Source organism: Ranitomeya variabilis, chromosome 6 (assembly GCF_051348905.1).
Source record: "Ranitomeya variabilis isolate aRanVar5 chromosome 6, aRanVar5.hap1, whole genome shotgun sequence".
In the NCBI taxonomy this organism is placed as follows: Eukaryota; Metazoa; Chordata; class Amphibia; order Anura; family Dendrobatidae; genus Ranitomeya; species Ranitomeya variabilis.
In genome coordinates, this window is record NC_135237.1 from 471,342,753 (window position 1) to 471,360,674 (window position 17,922).

Sequence of the window (17,922 nt, forward strand, 5' to 3'; positions counted from 1 at the left end):
CGACCAAGAGATGATGATTTCCTTAGTAGTGCACAGGTGAGAGAGTTATCACCTGTAAAATACTAATGAAATACTGAAAATATGATCTGGGGCCTCGAGGACTGGAGTTGGGTAACACTGACTTAGATAAAATACAATGAAGATTAAAATCAGTAAATGCTGTATAAATATACAAGTAGTCTGCTCTCCGCAGTGGCAACGGCAGTCTGAGGAGTTCTTCCTCACACCATCTTGTGACCCCTTAACTATGTATCTTGTACAGGCACATATAATGGTTACAGGACCTAGAAGACCGGAATGACGTACAGATTTTACGTATAAATGGTAACTTGGGTGTTCTGCAAGGTTAAAGAGTTTGTCATATTTTTACATTGATGGCCTACATATAGCGGTGTGTCCAGCACTGTGTGTATAGGGTACAGTCACATATAGCTGTGTCCAGCACTGTATGTATAGGGTACAGTCACATATAGCTGTGTGCCCAGCACTGTATGTATAGGGTACAGTCACATATAGCTGTGTGCCCAGCACTGTATGTATAGGGTACAGTCACATATAGCTGTGTGCCCAGCATTGTATGTATAGAGTAAAGTCACATTTAGCTGTGTGTCCAGCACTGTATGTATAGAGTACAGTCACATATAGCTGTGTGCCCAGCACTGTATGTATAGAGCACAGTCACATATAGCGGTGTGCCCAGCACTGTATGTATAGGGTACAGTCACATATAGCTGTGTGCCCAGCACTATATGTTTAGGGTACAGTCACATATAGCTGTGTGCCCAGCACTGTATGTATAGGATAGTCACATATAGCTGTGTGTCCAGCACTATATGTATAGGATACAGTCACATATAGTTGTGTGCCCAGCACTGTATGTATAGGCTAGTCACATATAGCTGTGTGCCCAGCACTGTATGTATAGAGTACAGTCACATATAGCTGTGTGCCCAGCACTGTATGTATAGGATAGTCACATATAGCATGTGCCCAGCACTATATGTGTAGGATACAGTCACATATAGCTGTGTGCCCAGCACTGTATGTATAGGCTAGTCACATATAGCTGTGTGCCTAGCACTGTATGTATAGGGTACAGTCACATATAGCTGTGTGCCCAGCACTGTATGTATAGGCTAGTCACATATAGCTGTGTGCCTAGCACTGTATGTATAGGGTACAGTCACATATAGCTGTGTGCCCAGCACTGTATGTATAGGATACAGTCACATATAGCTGTGTGCCCAGCACTGTATGTATAGGGTACAGTCACATATAGCTGTGTGCCCAGCACTGTATGTATAGGATACAGTCACATATAGCTGTGTGCCCAGCACTGTATGTATAGGGTACAGTCACATATAGCTGTGTGCCCAGCACTGTATGTATAGGGTACAGTCACATATAGCTGTGTGCCCAGCACTCTCTGCTGTGGCTCCTGTCTGTAGTCTCATAGGGGACACCGTGACCCCACACCAATGAGGACAGAAAGCTGTAGATGAGCAGCAGCTCCTTGGTGTAGCATCGGTGACTGGTCGGCAGGAGGCGACACTGGAGAGAAGCGCGGTGTGATGTGACTGGCATGTGTGCTGCTGCCTGGAGGAAGTGACCCGGCAGAGGGCGGAGTCGTGTAGCTGGCGGGAATGTGCAGTGTAACTTGGCAGCCGGGCAGTCACTGGCCGGGGAGTGGTACACGGTGCGGCGGAGAGCTGGGCCCTGTCTGTACAGGACGCAGGTATACACTACAGCTGTACACACGTGACGTCCATGTATCACTATACACTGCCTGCGTACAGTGCCGCATAGCGGCCAGCACAGGAGCTGCACCTGGTCAGGACGTCAGCACTGGTTGCTGTATCCTATGTATATGGTCTATAGACAGAATAATGTATGTATGTACGGTACATACATGGCCGGCACTGGGTGTGTATGTGTATATATATATATATGTGTATATATATATATATATATATATATATATATATATATATATATACCTGTATACTGTATAATATACGTGTATAGGTGGTATAATATAGGCTCTACAGATACTGTAAATATATTTCTGTACACGGTATAATATAGGCTGTATACTGTACAATATAGCTGTATACTGTAAACGTACGTCTATGCACTGTACACGGGATACTATATGCAGAAACCACTAAAGTGCCCAGAAAACCAGTGCAAACCATGTCTGACACAAACCAGTAGCAGCGGTCAGTGTGTGCGAGCAGTTTGTGGGCACAGACTGAATGTACAGGTTACAGACCACGGCCGTCACTGATGGTAATGGCCGACACAGAGGATCCATATGTGGCCGCAGTTTCTGGGTTTCCTTGCCACTTTAATGAATAGGTTCTTGTTCACATGAGACGTTTTCTCTGTTTTCTGTGCAGATTTTGCTCTTCTGGGTTTTGCCTGTATTCTATACGGTGAGTTTTTTGTACAATATGTATCTATAGCCTGTATATAATGTATGTATAACTCACAGATATAAAGAGAAGGGTACACAGTCTGTACCATGGTTGCGCCTTTCCTCTGGTGTCACCCTTAGGGCTCGCTCATACAACCATATTTTCGGTCCGAGTTCCATCTGTGAAAACGATGGACAGCAGTCAGACTGATGTTATTCTGTGGGTCAGAGCTGATGAATATTTTTTTTCCCTGACTGAATCTGCTTGTGAAATAAATCGCAGCCGCATTAGTTTCTTCTATAAATCTAATCAGACTTGCCCATTCAAGTCTATGGATATACAAAACAATCTTTAGCCCCAGTCCAGCATTCATATTATACAGATACACTGCCGACCTGTAAGGTAAGAAACTGTAGGAGGTCTTGTGAATGATTAATAGCCGCTGCTGTGAAAAAAAACAACGGATTTAATACAGATTAAACATTCGGAGTGAACCTCTGACCGATTACTTTATACTCGTAATTTTCACATGACCGTGTGTCACAAATCAGAATCCCTCCTACAAGGGTCCGTGAAAATCGCTGCCCGCTCACATTGCCATCCGTTCTCAGTCCAGTTATAACATTACTATGGGCCAAAGAAGCTTTGCAGTTTATTTATTTTTATTTTTTTGCATACTAGAAAATAATTGCTGGTTAAAACTGACACTGAGTAAAAGCACTGGTGGAAATCGGTCCCTTATTTTAGTGGAAGAAAAATCAGTGAGATCTGAATGAGGCCTTTGTTGTGTAGCTGTCACGAGATTTTCTGCCATGTCGATTTATCTGTCTGCTGGACTGAGCATCTCCCTCTTGGGCTGTTTAATGGGGTTGTCTGGTCATATGATACTGACCCCCTATGTTTTCATCAGTAGGGGCTTCTCTGCAGTACCCAGCAGCGGCTGCTACATATTGAACAGAGCTAGGCCGTTCAGGTGTTAAAACCGTCCGACACAGATAATAACTGTGAATGGATGCAGGTCTGTGTTGTCGGAGCCCACCTGATTGTAAGGGTTTATCTGGGACTATTTTATTGTTTTTACTATGGGCCTAAAACTAACAGGAAGGTAGTAGCTAACTGCCTGCTTGTTCTACATGACGTCTGCACTCAGCCATCATTGACTGCTCTTACCAGCGATTCAGCTGCTCCACGTCAACAGAGAAGCTCTTCCTATTCCAGGCTGCTATGTCAACGGGACATGCCTGTTGATGTCCTGTTGATTGACAGCTGGCTCCCCGCAGTTTGACAGCAGGAAGCTGGCGGTCAATTAGCTTGACGTCGGCAGTCACGCACAGTCAACAGAGTAGAAGAGAAGCCGTTGCTTTGCCGACATGATGTCAGCGGAAGCCGCCTTACTCACTGGCAGGAGTGTTCTGTGTTGGCAGAGATCGCCCCAAGCCGATAGGTAGGCAGATAGTCCCAGATAACCCCTCTAATATTGATGACCCCTTCCGAAGGGTATTCTTTCTTGTAAGCCCGTCGTGCTCAGGAGCTAAATACCAAGGTGGATCAGATTAGCCCAAAAGTGTATTGGGGGGATAGAGATGCACTTGGAGTACATCCGCACGCCCCCAATACACTTCCAGGCCTATTTGTAGGTAGCGTCATCACTTGATCTCTCAGTGCTGGCGCTTCAGACTCCTACAAGACAGGTGCCACTTTTGTTGTTCTAGGCCCTATACAGCCCTATGACGAGCTTGATTAGTCCAGGCATCCTGACTCTGTTTCTTTAATGTCAGAACTGTATTATGTTCATTTGCAGTTATTATGTTGAGGTGAAACATGAGTGAAGTAGTCCTCGCTCCATATCCAGAAGGGAAGCTTCACAGCCTGGAGAAGCTGGCTCCGTGCCGAGAATCACAGCTATCTACGCTGCTTGCAATCTTCGGGGAGGTAGTACTAGTTCTTTATTTATACTTTTAGCTATAATACACTCCTCAACATTGAAATTACAGCACCATGAATGAAAATTGTGGCATTATGGAAATCACAGGATGGATAGACATTAGTGATGAGCGAATATACTCGTTACTGGAGATTTCCCGAGCACTCTCGGGTGTCCTCCGAGTATTTTTTAGTGCTCGGAGATTGTTTTCATTGCCGCCGCTGAATGATTTCCATCTGTTAGCCAGCATAAGTACATGTGGGGGTTGCCTGGTTGCTAGGGAATCCCCACATGTACTCAAGCTGGCTAACAGATGTAAATCAATCATCTGAGGTGAGGAAAACTAAGTCTCCGAGCACTAAAAAATACTCGGAGGTCACACGAGAATGCTCGAGTAACGAGTATATTCGCTCATCACTAATAGACATGTTAATGATATGCAAATGATGAAAAAAGGGAAACAATGTTTTCAAAACATCTCGATGTATTGAGTGTGAGCACCACGCACAGAAATCCCTGCACTTTACAGCCTTGGTTTTTATCACTTAGGTTATTATTGGTTGTCTGAGGAAGGCTCTTCTACACTGAATGCACTTGGCCAAATCATCAAGATGCTCTGCTGGCAGATCCTTTGCAATTACCGAACAGTACCTTCCCAGATGTGGGAGTCAAGCCATGATAGCACACTTAAATCAAGTACACTGCTCACCATAACTTGAGCAACGTGGCATTGTCATGTTGAAAAACTACCCCTGAGACACCTCAGAGAAATGGCCATACTACTGGTTCCACGACCAAATCAATGTAACGCTGAGCTGTTAGTGAACCTGGAATGAATCATTGCGTCCAAGACACAAGCGGAACTTGTCGCTGAAGAGGACGGACCTCCACTTCATCCTCCATCCATCTTGCTCTGCACCATGATTGCCTTTGAGAGCGGTGGTGTGAGATCAGAGGAACACGTAGCTGATGCCTGTCTAGTAGTCATACCTCCTCTGATGGTTTGTATACACAATTTGACCCCTTCGACTTGTTGTTTGATGTCTAATTTCATGTGCAGTACGGAATCGATAAGTCATGGAACCAGTGGTACCACCATTTCTCCAATGTTTCCCAGGAGTCGTATTTCAACACGACAACATCAGGCTGCATGTTGCTCTTGGTTTGGTGACAAGTCTGGGTGACCTAAACGTGCTACCATGGCCTGTAGCGTCTCCAGGCTTGTCTCCTATCAACCACATCCCGGATGTCATTGGTCGGCAATTGCAAAGAGAGCCGCCAGCTGAGGATCCTGATGATGATTTGCCCATGTGCATCCGGTAAGGCAGAACCAGCAGGTGCTGGTGGGAAATGTAGTTTGCAGTGGTCACATAGACAGCACTGATTAGAAGGATGGAGGTTCTGGAACCAGAAATAGCAGTAAGAATGTAGCCAAGGAGGATCTGACCGATTTCTGGAGGTTGGTTATTCATCTACAGGAAGTCTGAAAAAAAATAGTAGATTGTGGGATAACCCCTTTAACCTTCGATTGCCTGAAATATCCTCTTGTAGAAGCTTCCACCACAGCTTCCATTACAGCCTCTTACAATGATATTTAATTGATTTTTTTTTTTTTTTCTTCAGCGTTCACATTTAAGCTTTCCTTCCATTTTTATTTATGGGCACACCGGCACTGGAAAGACGTACATCCTGCAGACAGTGCTGGGCACACTGGAGGTGAGGCTAAATCTGCGCACTATTTATGAGTGTCGTTAGTTAAGGGTTAAGCTAGAGGGAGCCTAGGTTTTCCCTATTAAGTAATACCTCTCAGTATCCTACTTCTGTGTATAGGAGCTGTTGGGCAGCGTATAATTATGCACATATACTCAGTGGCATACGCCAGGCAATACCCCCAACGGATTCTGTGGCCACGGGAATACATGTGACTGCCAGTGTTTCCCACCATTTATAGGGAGAAGAGGGTAGGGGGTCTTAGATTACAGACTGCAGCTGCTGCAGAGCTTCACAAAACCCAGGAGCTACAAGGTTACATATTCTGTGGTTCTTCATTAGTGAGGGTTACTTAGAATAGATAGATTATGTGTATATTAATGGATGTGCTCCATTGTGCTACTTATCACGTACGGTTTACACTCAGAAGTTTCATTACTGGTGATTATGGTGCATTAGCAGTGTATACATCAGTATAACTTTTTTTTTTTTTCCTATAAAGAATAGCATAGTCTACTATCATTTTCTATACAGGGGCATCCAGTTATAAAAAGTATAAGTTCTTTAATATAGGAAACAATGAGTGCCCTGTGCCACTATATACCAATATTCCTCCCCATGTCCACCACTGACGCGCATAAGCTTTGTGCTAATAATGACCACATGCCCAATGACTTATAGGCCTCTGTTGCACATAATATGTAAAGAATATACAAGGGAACAAGGCAAGGAACAAAAGTGTACAACCATGGGAATTATTAGTGTAAGCCCCCTTACACTGTGGCTATCTGACAGCCTTCTTGGTGGCCACCAGACTCCTTTTCTCTTAGAGAACAAGAGAATCTGCATTCTGAAATGGAACATGGTGGATCCTTCTCTCCTCTGACATCATCTGTCAGGGAGGCCCCCAAAAATTGACTGTCGGCCCAACTTGTCGATATCAGTGGGTTCGAACGACAAAAGTCTAATGTGTATGGGGGGCTATACACAAGCCCGAAATTTGCCGATAGATATGCATTACCTATAAAGGCTGTAGTTCGCGCATGTACTGTATGTTGTTTTTGTTTTGCTTTTCAGCTTCCTTCTGCCTTCGTGAATTGTGTGGAGTGTTTTACAGCCAGACTTCTCTTTGAGCAAATCCTGAACCAGCTTTACAAACACTGCCCCGGGCCTGAAAATGAGTTTTCTTCCTACAAGAAATGTGATACATTTAATGAATTTGTCCGATTCTATAAGAGAGCGATTACAAGCCAAGGACTAGAAAATGAGACCGTTTACATTGTGAGTATTAGCTGAATATCCAAGTTTTTATTCTATTGCAATACTAAAAAGAAATCGGTGCCACGTGCTGCATATTATTAAATAGCTGCCCAGCACTTTATATGTCTTGGAGATACCAAACCACTGTTGGAACTGCTTCATTTAATAAAGAAAAGTCTTAACATTTATCAATGCACGTTACATATCTGGTGTACATTGATCCAGAGAAATATTTCCATGCTGGATTAGGCTATGTTTGCATCACACTCTTATACTTAGATAAAGGTATACGCTGACCATGCGGAGTGTATGCGAGTCCAGCTGGCCGAACATCCCACAATGTCCTAATGGTGTCTGTTACTGTAGCCTTGTGCCCACTGCACCTGTAATGAGATTGTCCTTATGTGTATGTCCTGATTGTCAATAATCCTTAGTGCTTGTTTTCACTCTTCATTTTTTTGGATTTCCCAACATTGATGAGCACATTTACTGCATTTCTAAGATGGATAAACTTTCTAATAACAGGTTCTTGATAAGGCAGATATACTGCGAGAAATGGATGCAAACCTTGTACCAGGATTCCTGAGGCTTCAGGAACTGGTAAGTGAACAGAACCTTTTGCATTGTTTAAGCATACATAGAATATCAATCTGGATTGGGGTCTGTTCACATCTGCGTTTGGTGCTATGCTTTACCGATGTGTGCGCTAAATCTATACATAGGCCCACATCGCCTTGGCCCCCGCCAGTAGTCATTCGGGTATACATGGGAATGGCATAGTAGACTATGGTGTTCCATTAAAAAAATAAATAAGTATGTGTGTGTATGTATGTATGTGTGTGTATATATATATATATATATATATATATATATATATATATATATATATATATATATATATATATATATATATATATATATATATATATATATATATATATATAATTATTTTTTTAAAGGCTAGAAGCCCACTTGCGACCGGTCTCGCTGTATGCCTACACGGCAGGCGATGTTGCGGCCTTCCCTCGGGGTCGTACATCAGAGGAACTTACTGACATATTAGGATTACCTGCAGGCTCCACATATGTGAACAGAGCATTCATGACTTTGTTTCTGCTGCTTTGTATGTATTTTATGATGTTTTTCCTTTTCATATTGCAGACCGGTAATAATGTAACGGTGATTTTTCTGACTGAAATAGCCTGGGAAACCTTCCGACCGAACACCGGCTGTCTGGAGCCTCTGACCATATATTTTGCGGACTACAGTAAAGGTATGTGTTTCCGCTATCTGACGTTGTCCCCTATTTGTATTAGAGAAAGGCTTTATTTCTTTTCTAGTCTTAGTTGAGCATCTAGTCCTGAGGTAGTTATTCATGGTCGTGTCTATGGACAGTTTTGCTTGCATGTGACATATGGGAAACACATGTGGAAAGACAAACCCGGGTACTGAGGAGTCGGAGATAGTAAGTTGTTCCCGTACAGTTTAGCCTTTTCTAGTGCTGTTCCCTGTATACATTTCATTGAATCCAAGCATTATTTATCAGTATTACACATAATTGTGAGATAAACGTGTCCCAGGAGGGGGGCACTATGGGGGTCCCCTTTCTACAACCCATCATTATATGTCCATAATGATCACAGTGGGGGGCGCATAAGGTGTGCCTGTGTGATCACATCCTGGACGGCGGCTATTATCAGAGCTGTTAATGACCGGGATCAGAGAAATCTTCTCCTTTTTTCACAGTCAATACTAAGTGCAGCACTGGACCTGGGGAGAGTGAGTGTAGCTCAGTTTGTAGCTTGTTTTTTATAACAAGCCGTGCTTGGGGACTGGGGTTTTCTGAAAGTTTTTTTTTTAATTTTTTTAATTTGATTTCATAGTATTCCTTAGGTGGGTATCTGTGGTATTTAGACCATTTGTGTGATGCCACAATTCTTCAAAGAATGTCTTTCGCCAAGCTTCATCTGTCCAGTGTAGGTGACTTTGGGGCCTTAGCTACCTGGGTGGCCGCCCTGCGCTCACAGTAGTGTACCTGGGTCTTCTGCTGCTGCGCTGCCCATCGGTCAGTGTCGCTGATGCCGGGCACACAGGGATGCACTTCTGTCTGTCACCATCGGAGCTGCGTGTCTCTTTTAGCTGTAGGTATGTTATAATACTCATCTTTTGGCCGATCTCTTAGCCGAACTGCAGAAGATTTTGTCCAGCGATCACCCTGAAGAATACGCGGCTGAATTCTACTCTTCGTACATCAATATTCTGCTGGGCGTTTTCTACACTGTCTGCAGGGACATAAAGGAGCTGAGGCATCTGGTGAGCCTTCTGATAAGTGCATGTGTCTGTCTGTGCTGGAAACATTCTGATGAGCCTTCTGATAAGTGCATGTGTGTGCTGGAAACATTCTGGTGAGCCTTCTGATAAGTGCATGTGTCTGTCTGTGCTGGAAACATTCTGATGAGCCTTCTGATAAGTGCATGTGTGTGCTGGAAACATTCTGGTGAGCCTTCTGATAAGTGCATGTGTCTGTCTGTGCTGGAAACATTAATGCTGTAATCAGCAGGTGATTAGTGACTATCTTATGGTAAGGAGGCATTCTGTGACTTGTTGTCCTGATGGATTCTGTATAAATGCAACAGAGATAATCCAAGATCTTTTCAGATCTCCAATTTTAAAGCTTCTTTCCCTTGCAGCAATGCTTCTATGGGGAGCATGTCATCATAGATCAGCAATGTGCGAGATGCCTATGCCTTATTAGCTCCAAGCACTTTCTGGACCGGCACTGTACAGAGTACTGACACTATCCCAAATTACGTCCTGTTCACACTTGCAGTTTGGTGTAGGTTGTTTAAAAACTTCTAGACCTCATTCATACTTCAGATGTATATGCACAGGGTGAAAGACAGAACAAAGCGTCCTGGGGGCTTCCTGCATGTCGCTTCTTGGGAAGAATAGCTCCTAATATATAATCTGATGCAACATGCCACAATTTTTTTCTTTTTTGGACAACAGAAAAATAACCTTTGTAGCCCCATGTGAAATCATGGCCGTATGGAGATAAAATGTAGTGCTCGTTTTTCGTGTATTTTCTAGTGTTTGTCTTTATTCCTCGTGTGTATCTGAAGTACAATTACTCTTCTTGTGTCTCACACAGGCCGCGTTAAACTTTGCAAAATTTAGTGAACCAGTGGTTAGAGGAGAAGGTGAGTCCGCCATCCAACACTAGATGTGTGTAAGGGAATTGTGGAAGAGTTTGGGAAGATGGCAATGTATGATCTGTGGTCTGTTGTAGATTGGTCTCAACCACTCTGCTACTGACTGTATTATTCTGGAGAACGCCATCATCTCCATTCACACTATCAGTATTTGGTCAGTAATTTTTACATCAGTGTTTGTAAGCCTAAACCAGGAGTGGGTGATAAATCCAGAAGTGGTGACGTGTTTCTATTATACTTTTCCTCTGACTGTCCCACTCCTGGTTTTGGCTTACAAATACTGAGGGAAAATACTGACCAAATGCTGAACATGTGAACATGGCCTTACACTGACAGTCAAATAGTAAAGTAAGTATCTAAGCATACTGTACAGGATATGCCATAAATGTAAGCTAGGTGGGCAATAAGATCCCATGCCCCCGAATCTGGCAGCATTTATGTGCTTCAGCCTCTGAGTATGTGCACATGTTGAGTATTTTGCAGTTGATTTTTCTGCAGCAAAAAAGGGTGTTGGTAATACAACCCCTGGCAAAAATTATGGAATCACCGGCCTTGGAGGAAGTTCATTCAGTTGTTTAATTTTGTAGAAAAAAAAAGCGGATTACAGACATGGCACAAAACTAAAGTAATTTCAAATGGCAACTTTCTGGCTTTAAGAAACACTAAAAGAAATCAAGAACAAAAAATGTGGTAGTCAGTAATGGTTACTTTTTTTAACCAAGCATAGGGGAAAAATTGTGGAATCACTCAATTCTGAGGAAAAAATTATGGAATCCTGAAAAACAAACAAAAAAACACTCCAACACATCACTAGTATTTTGTTGCACCACTTCTGGCTTTTATAACAGCCTGCAGTCTCTAAGGCATGGACTTAATGAGTGTCAAACAGTACTCTTCATCAATCTGGCTCCAACTTTCTCTGATTGCTGTTGCCAGATCAGCTTTGCAGGTTGGAGCCTTGTCATGGACCATTTTCTTCAACTTCCACCAAAGATTTTCAATTGGATTGAGATCCGGACTATTTGCAGGCCATGACATTGACCTTATGTGTTTTTTTTCAAGGAATGTTTGCACAGTTTTTGCTCTATGGCAGGATGCAGTATCCTCTTGAAAAATGATTTCATCATCCCCAAACATCCTTTCAATTGATGGGATAAAAAAAGTGTCCAAAATATCAACATAAACTTGTGCATTTATTGAAGATGTAATGACAGCCATCTCCCCAGTGCCTTTACTTGACATGCAGCCCCATATCATCAATGACTGTGGAAATTTGCATGTTCTCTTCAGGCAGTCATCTTTATAAATCTCATTGGAACGGCACCAAACAAAACTTCCAGCATCATCACCTTGCCCAATGCCGATTCACGATTTATCACTGAATATAAGTCATCCACAGTCCACGATTGCTTTTCCTTAGCCCATTGTAACCTTGTTTTTTTCTGTTTAGGTGTTAATGATGGCTTTCATTTAGCTTTTCTGTATGTAAATCCCATTTCCTTTAGGCGTTTTCTTACAGTTCGGTCACAGACGTTGACTCCAGTTTCCACCCATACGTTCCTCATTTGATTTGTTGTGCATTTCCTGTTTTGGAGACATTGCTTTAAGTTTCTGGTCTTGATGCTTTGATGTCTTCCTTGGTGTACCAGTATGTTTGCCTTTAACAACCTTCCCATGTTGTTTGTACTTGGTCACAGCTGACTGTGAACAATCAACATCTTTTGCAACATTGCGTGATGATTTACCCTCTTTTAAGAGTTTGATGATCCTCTCCTTTGTTTCAGTTGACATCTCTTCTGTTGGAGCCATGATTCATGTCAGTCCACTTGGTGCAACAGCTCTCCAAGATGTGATCACTCCTTTTTAGATGCAGATCTAATTTGATGCAGGTGTTGGTTTTGGGTATGAAAATTTACAGGGTGATTAAATAATTTTTTCCTCAGAATTGAGTGACTCCATAATTACTCTGTCGCCTCATTGGGGGACACAGGACCATGGACACAGGACCATGGGTGTTATGCTGCTGTCCACTAGGAGGCGACACTATGCATGATCTGAAAAATATTAACCGTGGCTCCTCCTCTGCAGTGTACACCCCTGGACGGCGTCAGCCTTTTCCAGTTTTTGCTTAGTGCTCCATTTTTTCCGACGGATTACAGATGAAGAAAAGTGGGTCTCTTGTGAGACTCCAGGCATGGCTCCTTCCTCGGCCCACTATTATGGGGTGCCCGGTTGAAGTCGAGATGGCTATTCCACATGTCGCTCCTTCCCCAGTCCCTCGGGTGCTGGTTCGAAGTCGAGACCCCTCCCTCCTTCCCCAATTCCTTTTGGTTTCTGGGTCGAGCTCGAGGCGAGGATAAAGCCCCCTGAAGGTGACAACAGCACCCTCCCTCATCCCCCTCAGGGGGCATTAGGTTGAGACGACTCAGGTAGGGCCTGTAAGTAAAATTTAGAAGACACCGCACACTCTTAGTAGATATTTATGCAAATTGTGCAAAATTTATTCAATATAACACTACACGTTAGTGACACATGGGAGCAATGTACAATTATAGGGTAAGCGACCACTTGTAGTAACAATTGACGTTTCGGCTCTCCTGAGCCTTACTCATAATATCGCTTAGTGAAGCAATGGTAGGTACACATAGCGAATTACTTGCTTACAGGTATAAGTGGTGCTATTAGCAGATAAGGCGGTGTGTGACCAGTCGTGGTATGCTGCCCTGTGTGCTGAACCTGGGGTGGATATCTTGTAAAGCGGCGCTCCCGCGTAGGTAGGGCCTGTACAGGCAGCATTCTACAGCTCCCAGCAATGGGCCAGCACACTGCGCCTGTATCCAGGGACCCCAGCCAAGCTGCGGGCTCCTGTCGGGGCCGGGGGGAGTGCAGGCAGGCATGGCACAATAGAGACACAGGGCTCCCTGTGCCCCTGTCTCTGCGGCAGCACCAGCTCTATACTGCCTTAGGGGGACTCCTCACAGGGCCCCCCCTTCCGCTTACAGCCCCACCGCTATCCTGCTTTTAAATCCGGGGGGGGGGGGTCTGGTTCAGATCCGACCCCCCTCCCGGACTTTAACGCCAGCCTGGAGCCTTTCTGGGCATCAGGCATCTAATTTAGGCCGCGGCTTCGGCCTAGCTGAAGCCGCCTCCTCTCCACCCCCCCGGCCCGCCCCCCCGGATGACAAATATGACACTCTACAGTGTCATAGAGAGGGCGGATCGAGACAAAGGGCGCGTTTTTTACACAGCTTTTTTCTCAGCTCTCCGCTCCCTTCTCCCCCTTCCTCTTCTCCTCGGCGGCTATTTCTACTGCAGCAAGAATTAACCCTGCATCTCCCGGTCTGCAGGACCAGGATCAGGCCAGCCAGTCTCCGGGGGGCACAGGATTGTGGATCTTCGGCGCTGGACCTAGGGGCAAACTGGTGGGGTAAGATCACAGCTGGTTTTTTACTCGGCTGTGAATCCATATTCCTTATAAGGCTTCTCTATAGGTTCCTCTGCATAGCTACCCCTGTAAGGTCCTCTGCATAGCCAGCCCTTGTGCACTATGCCAGGCTCAGGGTCCAAGAGAACCAGGCAGGACTGCTATTATGCATTCTGCACAGCCTGCAGGACCGCTCTCCCCAGTGGCAACACATACCCACACTGCCAGGACTGCACTCAGACTTATGTGTCAGAGCCCCAAGAAGCCCCTGCCAATGCTTCGGTGTCTAATACCACGCCGGAATGGGTCACTCAGATGTCGCAATCTACGACGCAGTCTATAGATACCTAACCTCCACATTGCTTCAGGCTCTGCAGAGTCATGCCTCGGCTATGACCATTACCCAGCAAAGGGACTCAGGGACAGGATGAACCTGGCACATCCACGTCTAGGTCAGGACGCAAGCGGACCCATAGGTCAAGTCCATCTGCATCATCCCATAGCACACGGTCATTCCCTTATAGGGAGAGACACCGTAGTTCCCGGGCATCTAGACCATCCACTTCCAAGGGCAGACAATGCAGATCTCCGCAATCCCCGACCAGAGAAGGCCTCCGCCCCAGCTCACCCAGCAGGGGACGCCTCAGTGATAAACAGGATTCGGAAGGCATCTATGACTCTGACTCAGACAAGGAAACGGAGGGGTCCCTGACCCCAATCCCCCCTAGCAATACAGCGCTAGTTGAGGACTTAATCTCTTCCATCCATCGGGTGCTGGACATTTCTGATCCGCCACCAGAGGCCCCAGAACACAAGATTTCCTTTGTAGGACCTCTGAAGCCGCCTAAGGTTTTCTCTAACCACCCAGAGTTTAAGGCGATCCTTAAAAAGCAGCTCTCACAGCCTGAGAAAAAATTTGCTAATCGCAAATATCTGGAGGCGAGGTACCCCTTCCCGCAGAAGGATACCAAGGAATGCACAGACCCACCCGAAGTGGACCCCCCATTCTCTAGACTAGCAGCACAGACCCTCCTTTCACTGCCAGATAGCTCAACCCTCAGGGATGCAGCAGACCGGCAGGTAGAACGCATGGCTCGTTCAATTTTCGGGCTGCAGGGGCATCCCTGGCTCCCGCGTTCGCTTCAGTTTGGGCTGCCAAGGCCATTCTGGCCTGGGCCAAAAACTTACAAGCTGGCCTCCAAGCATCCGCTCCTGAGTGGTCGGACCAAGCGATTCAAATAGCAGTCGTGGCAAATTACATGCTTCATGCAGCTCTGGATTCAGCAAGGGGTGTAGCAGGGATAGCATCAAACGCCATCACAATTCGGCGTATCCTATGGCTGCGGGAATGGAAAGCGGACGCAGCCTCAGTCGTCCCTCACGCACCTCCCCTACCTCAGTGGGCGACTTTTCGGTGAACAGTTGGACACGATGATATCCAACGCCACCGGGGATAAGAGTACTTCTCTTCCCCAACTGAAACCTAAACGCACTTACAAGAAGCATAACCAAACTCGATTCCAATCCTTTCGGAACTCCTCGGGCTGGTCCGTCTCGTGTGCAGCACAAAATCGTAACCGTTCCCCACACAGGGACAACTCACGATCGATGCAAAGGTCGGACAAGACCTGGCAGTCAAAAGCAAGCCAGTCAAAACCCAGAGGAGGAAAATCTCAGACTTTCTCCTCACCATGACTCACGGACTCCGGAAGACACCGCACCCGTAGGTGGCCGACTTTTGCTCTTTCATCAAGTCTGGCTGCCTATTACAGAAGAGAGGTGGGTCAGGGAACTAGTGTCTCCCGGATACAAGATAGAGCTCACCTCCAACCCACTGGACAGATTCTTCCTCTCTGTCCCCCCAAAACCACCAGCCAAGGCTCGTGCCTTCCGAGCAGTCTCCTCGCTTTTTCAAGCAGGAGTCATAGTACCGGTCCCCGCGGCCGAGCGCTTCCGAGGGTTCTACTCCAATCTATTCGTAGTCCCCAAGAAAGGAGGCAGCGTGCGGCCCATACTGGACCTAAAACAACTCAATAAATATGTACGGGTCCGTCACTTCCGCATGGAGTCCCTTCGGTCCATCATTGCGTCCATGAAGAAAGGAGAATATCTCGCCTCCATAGACATACAAGACGCATACCTGCATATACCGATTGCACCTGTCCATCAGAGATTTCTCTGGTTCGCAATCGACCAGGACCACTACCAGTTCGTGGCTCTCCCGTTTGGATGCGCCACGGCTCCCAGAGTGTTTACCAAAGTCATGGCAGCCACCATGAACGTCCTGCACTCCAGAGGCATAGTACTCGTTCCATACCTGGACGATCTACTCATCAAGGCTCCCACCTCCAAGGACTGCGAGCTCAGCGTCTCAATCACAACCAATACTCTCAGTCACATGGGCTGGTTAATCAACCTACAAAAGTCATCACCAACCCCGAGTCAGTCTCTGACCTTCCTGGGAATGCTATTCAACACCTCCAGGGGTCTAGTGCTCCTTCCCAAGGACAAGGCACTGGCTCTCCGCCTAGGAGTTCGCACCCTCCTCCGCAAACCCCCTCGATCTCTCTTGTTTGCCATGAGATTCCTCGGCAGGATGGGGGCAGCAATAGAAGCAGTCCCATTTGCCCAGTTTCACCTCAGGCCTCTCCAACTAGCCATCCTCAAGTCCTGGGACGAGAACCCTTTCTCTCTCGACAGGGAGTTCCGGCTAACGTCGCCAACCAGGAGGTCCCTGCACTGGTGGCTCAAGCCAACCTCGCTAGCAAAGGGGAAATCCTTTCTCACAGGTCAATGGAAGGTTCTGACCACCGATGCGAGCCTGACGGGTTGGGGTGCAGTATGCCTACACCACAGGGCAAGTGGTCCCCAGTGGAAGCGACCATGCCCATCAACATCCTGGAAATTTGTGCCATCCTCCTGGCATTGAGGGCCTTCCATCACTTTCTGGAAGCCTCTCACATCAGAAACCAGTCAGACAATGCCACGGCTGTGGCATATGTGAATCACCAAGGGGGGACCCGCAGTACCCAGACGATGCGAGAAGTGTCAACATCCTCCACTGGGCGGAGGACACAGGGTCGGTTCTCTCAGCGATCTACATTCCGGGTGTGGACAACTGGGAAGCAGACTTCCTCAGCTGACAAGGAATAGACTTGGGAGAGTGGTCTCTCCATCCCGAAATTTTTCGCCAGATCTGCCATCGCTGGGGGACCCCTGATGTGGCCTAATGGCATCCCACTTCAATGCCAAGGTCTCCAACTTCATGGCCAGAACACACGATCCGCGGTCGCTCGGAGCAGACGCTCTGGTTCAGGACTGGACCCAGTTCCAGCTTCTGTACATTTTTCCACCTCTCCCCCTGATATCCAGAGTGGTGAGGAAGATCAAGCAAGAGGGAGTTCCAACCATCCTAATCGCACCGGACTGGCCCAGACGTACATGGTACGCCGACATCGTACAACTTACAGCAGATGCCCCCTGGCGCCTCACCGACCGCCCGGATCTTCTATCACAAGGCCCGTTCTACCACCAGAACTCAGGGGCCCTCAATTTGACGGCGTGACCCTTGAAACCTGGATTCTAACCCAGGCAGGGATCTCGCTGGACGTCATTAGGACCATAAGGGCACGGAAGCCAGCCTCTGCCAAGATTTATTACCGTACCTGGAAAGCTTTCTTTACCTGGTGCGAATCTCGTGGCCAGACCCCATTCCCTTATTCCCTCCCCAAACTACTTGGTTTTCTCCAATCAGGTCTGGAGGCCAGGCTGTCCCTGGGCTCGCTTAAGAGCCAGGTGTCAGCCCTCTCAGTTCTTTTTCAAAGGCGCATTGCTACCAAGCCGCAAGTAAGGACTTTTCTTCAGGGGGTTTACCGATTTGGTTCCCCCCTACAGACGAACACTAGAAACGTGGGACCTCAACCTGGTCCTGACAGCATTGCAGGAACCACCCTTCGAACCCCTTAAGGAGGTCCC

At 46.4% G+C, this 17,922-nt stretch overlaps 1 protein-coding gene across 2 annotated transcripts in view; it reads left to right on the forward strand.

Moving 5' to 3' along the window:
- The first annotated feature begins 1,431 nt into the window (after positions 1 to 1,431).
- The window catches only part of ORC5 (origin recognition complex subunit 5), a 31,365-nt gene continuing 14,874 nt past the window's right edge, over positions 1,432 to 17,922 (forward strand). Inside the window, exons 1-9 of one of the 2 annotated variants that reach the window (XM_077270623.1) lie at positions 1,516 to 1,735; positions 2,400 to 2,435; positions 4,219 to 4,349; positions 5,965 to 6,057; positions 7,129 to 7,332; positions 7,837 to 7,911; positions 8,473 to 8,584; positions 9,494 to 9,624; positions 10,463 to 10,511. In XM_077270623.1, the coding sequence (XP_077126738.1) occupies positions 4,239 to 4,349; positions 5,965 to 6,057; positions 7,129 to 7,332; positions 7,837 to 7,911; positions 8,473 to 8,584; positions 9,494 to 9,624; positions 10,463 to 10,511 (775 nt within the window). In that variant the 5' untranslated portion in view covers positions 1,516 to 1,735; positions 2,400 to 2,435; positions 4,219 to 4,238. Of the gene's footprint in view, positions 1,736 to 2,399; positions 2,436 to 4,218; positions 4,350 to 5,964; positions 6,058 to 7,128; positions 7,333 to 7,836; positions 7,912 to 8,472; positions 8,585 to 9,493; positions 9,625 to 10,462; positions 10,512 to 17,922 lie in introns of both variants that reach the window. The other variant, XM_077270624.1, reaches the window with a different exon arrangement.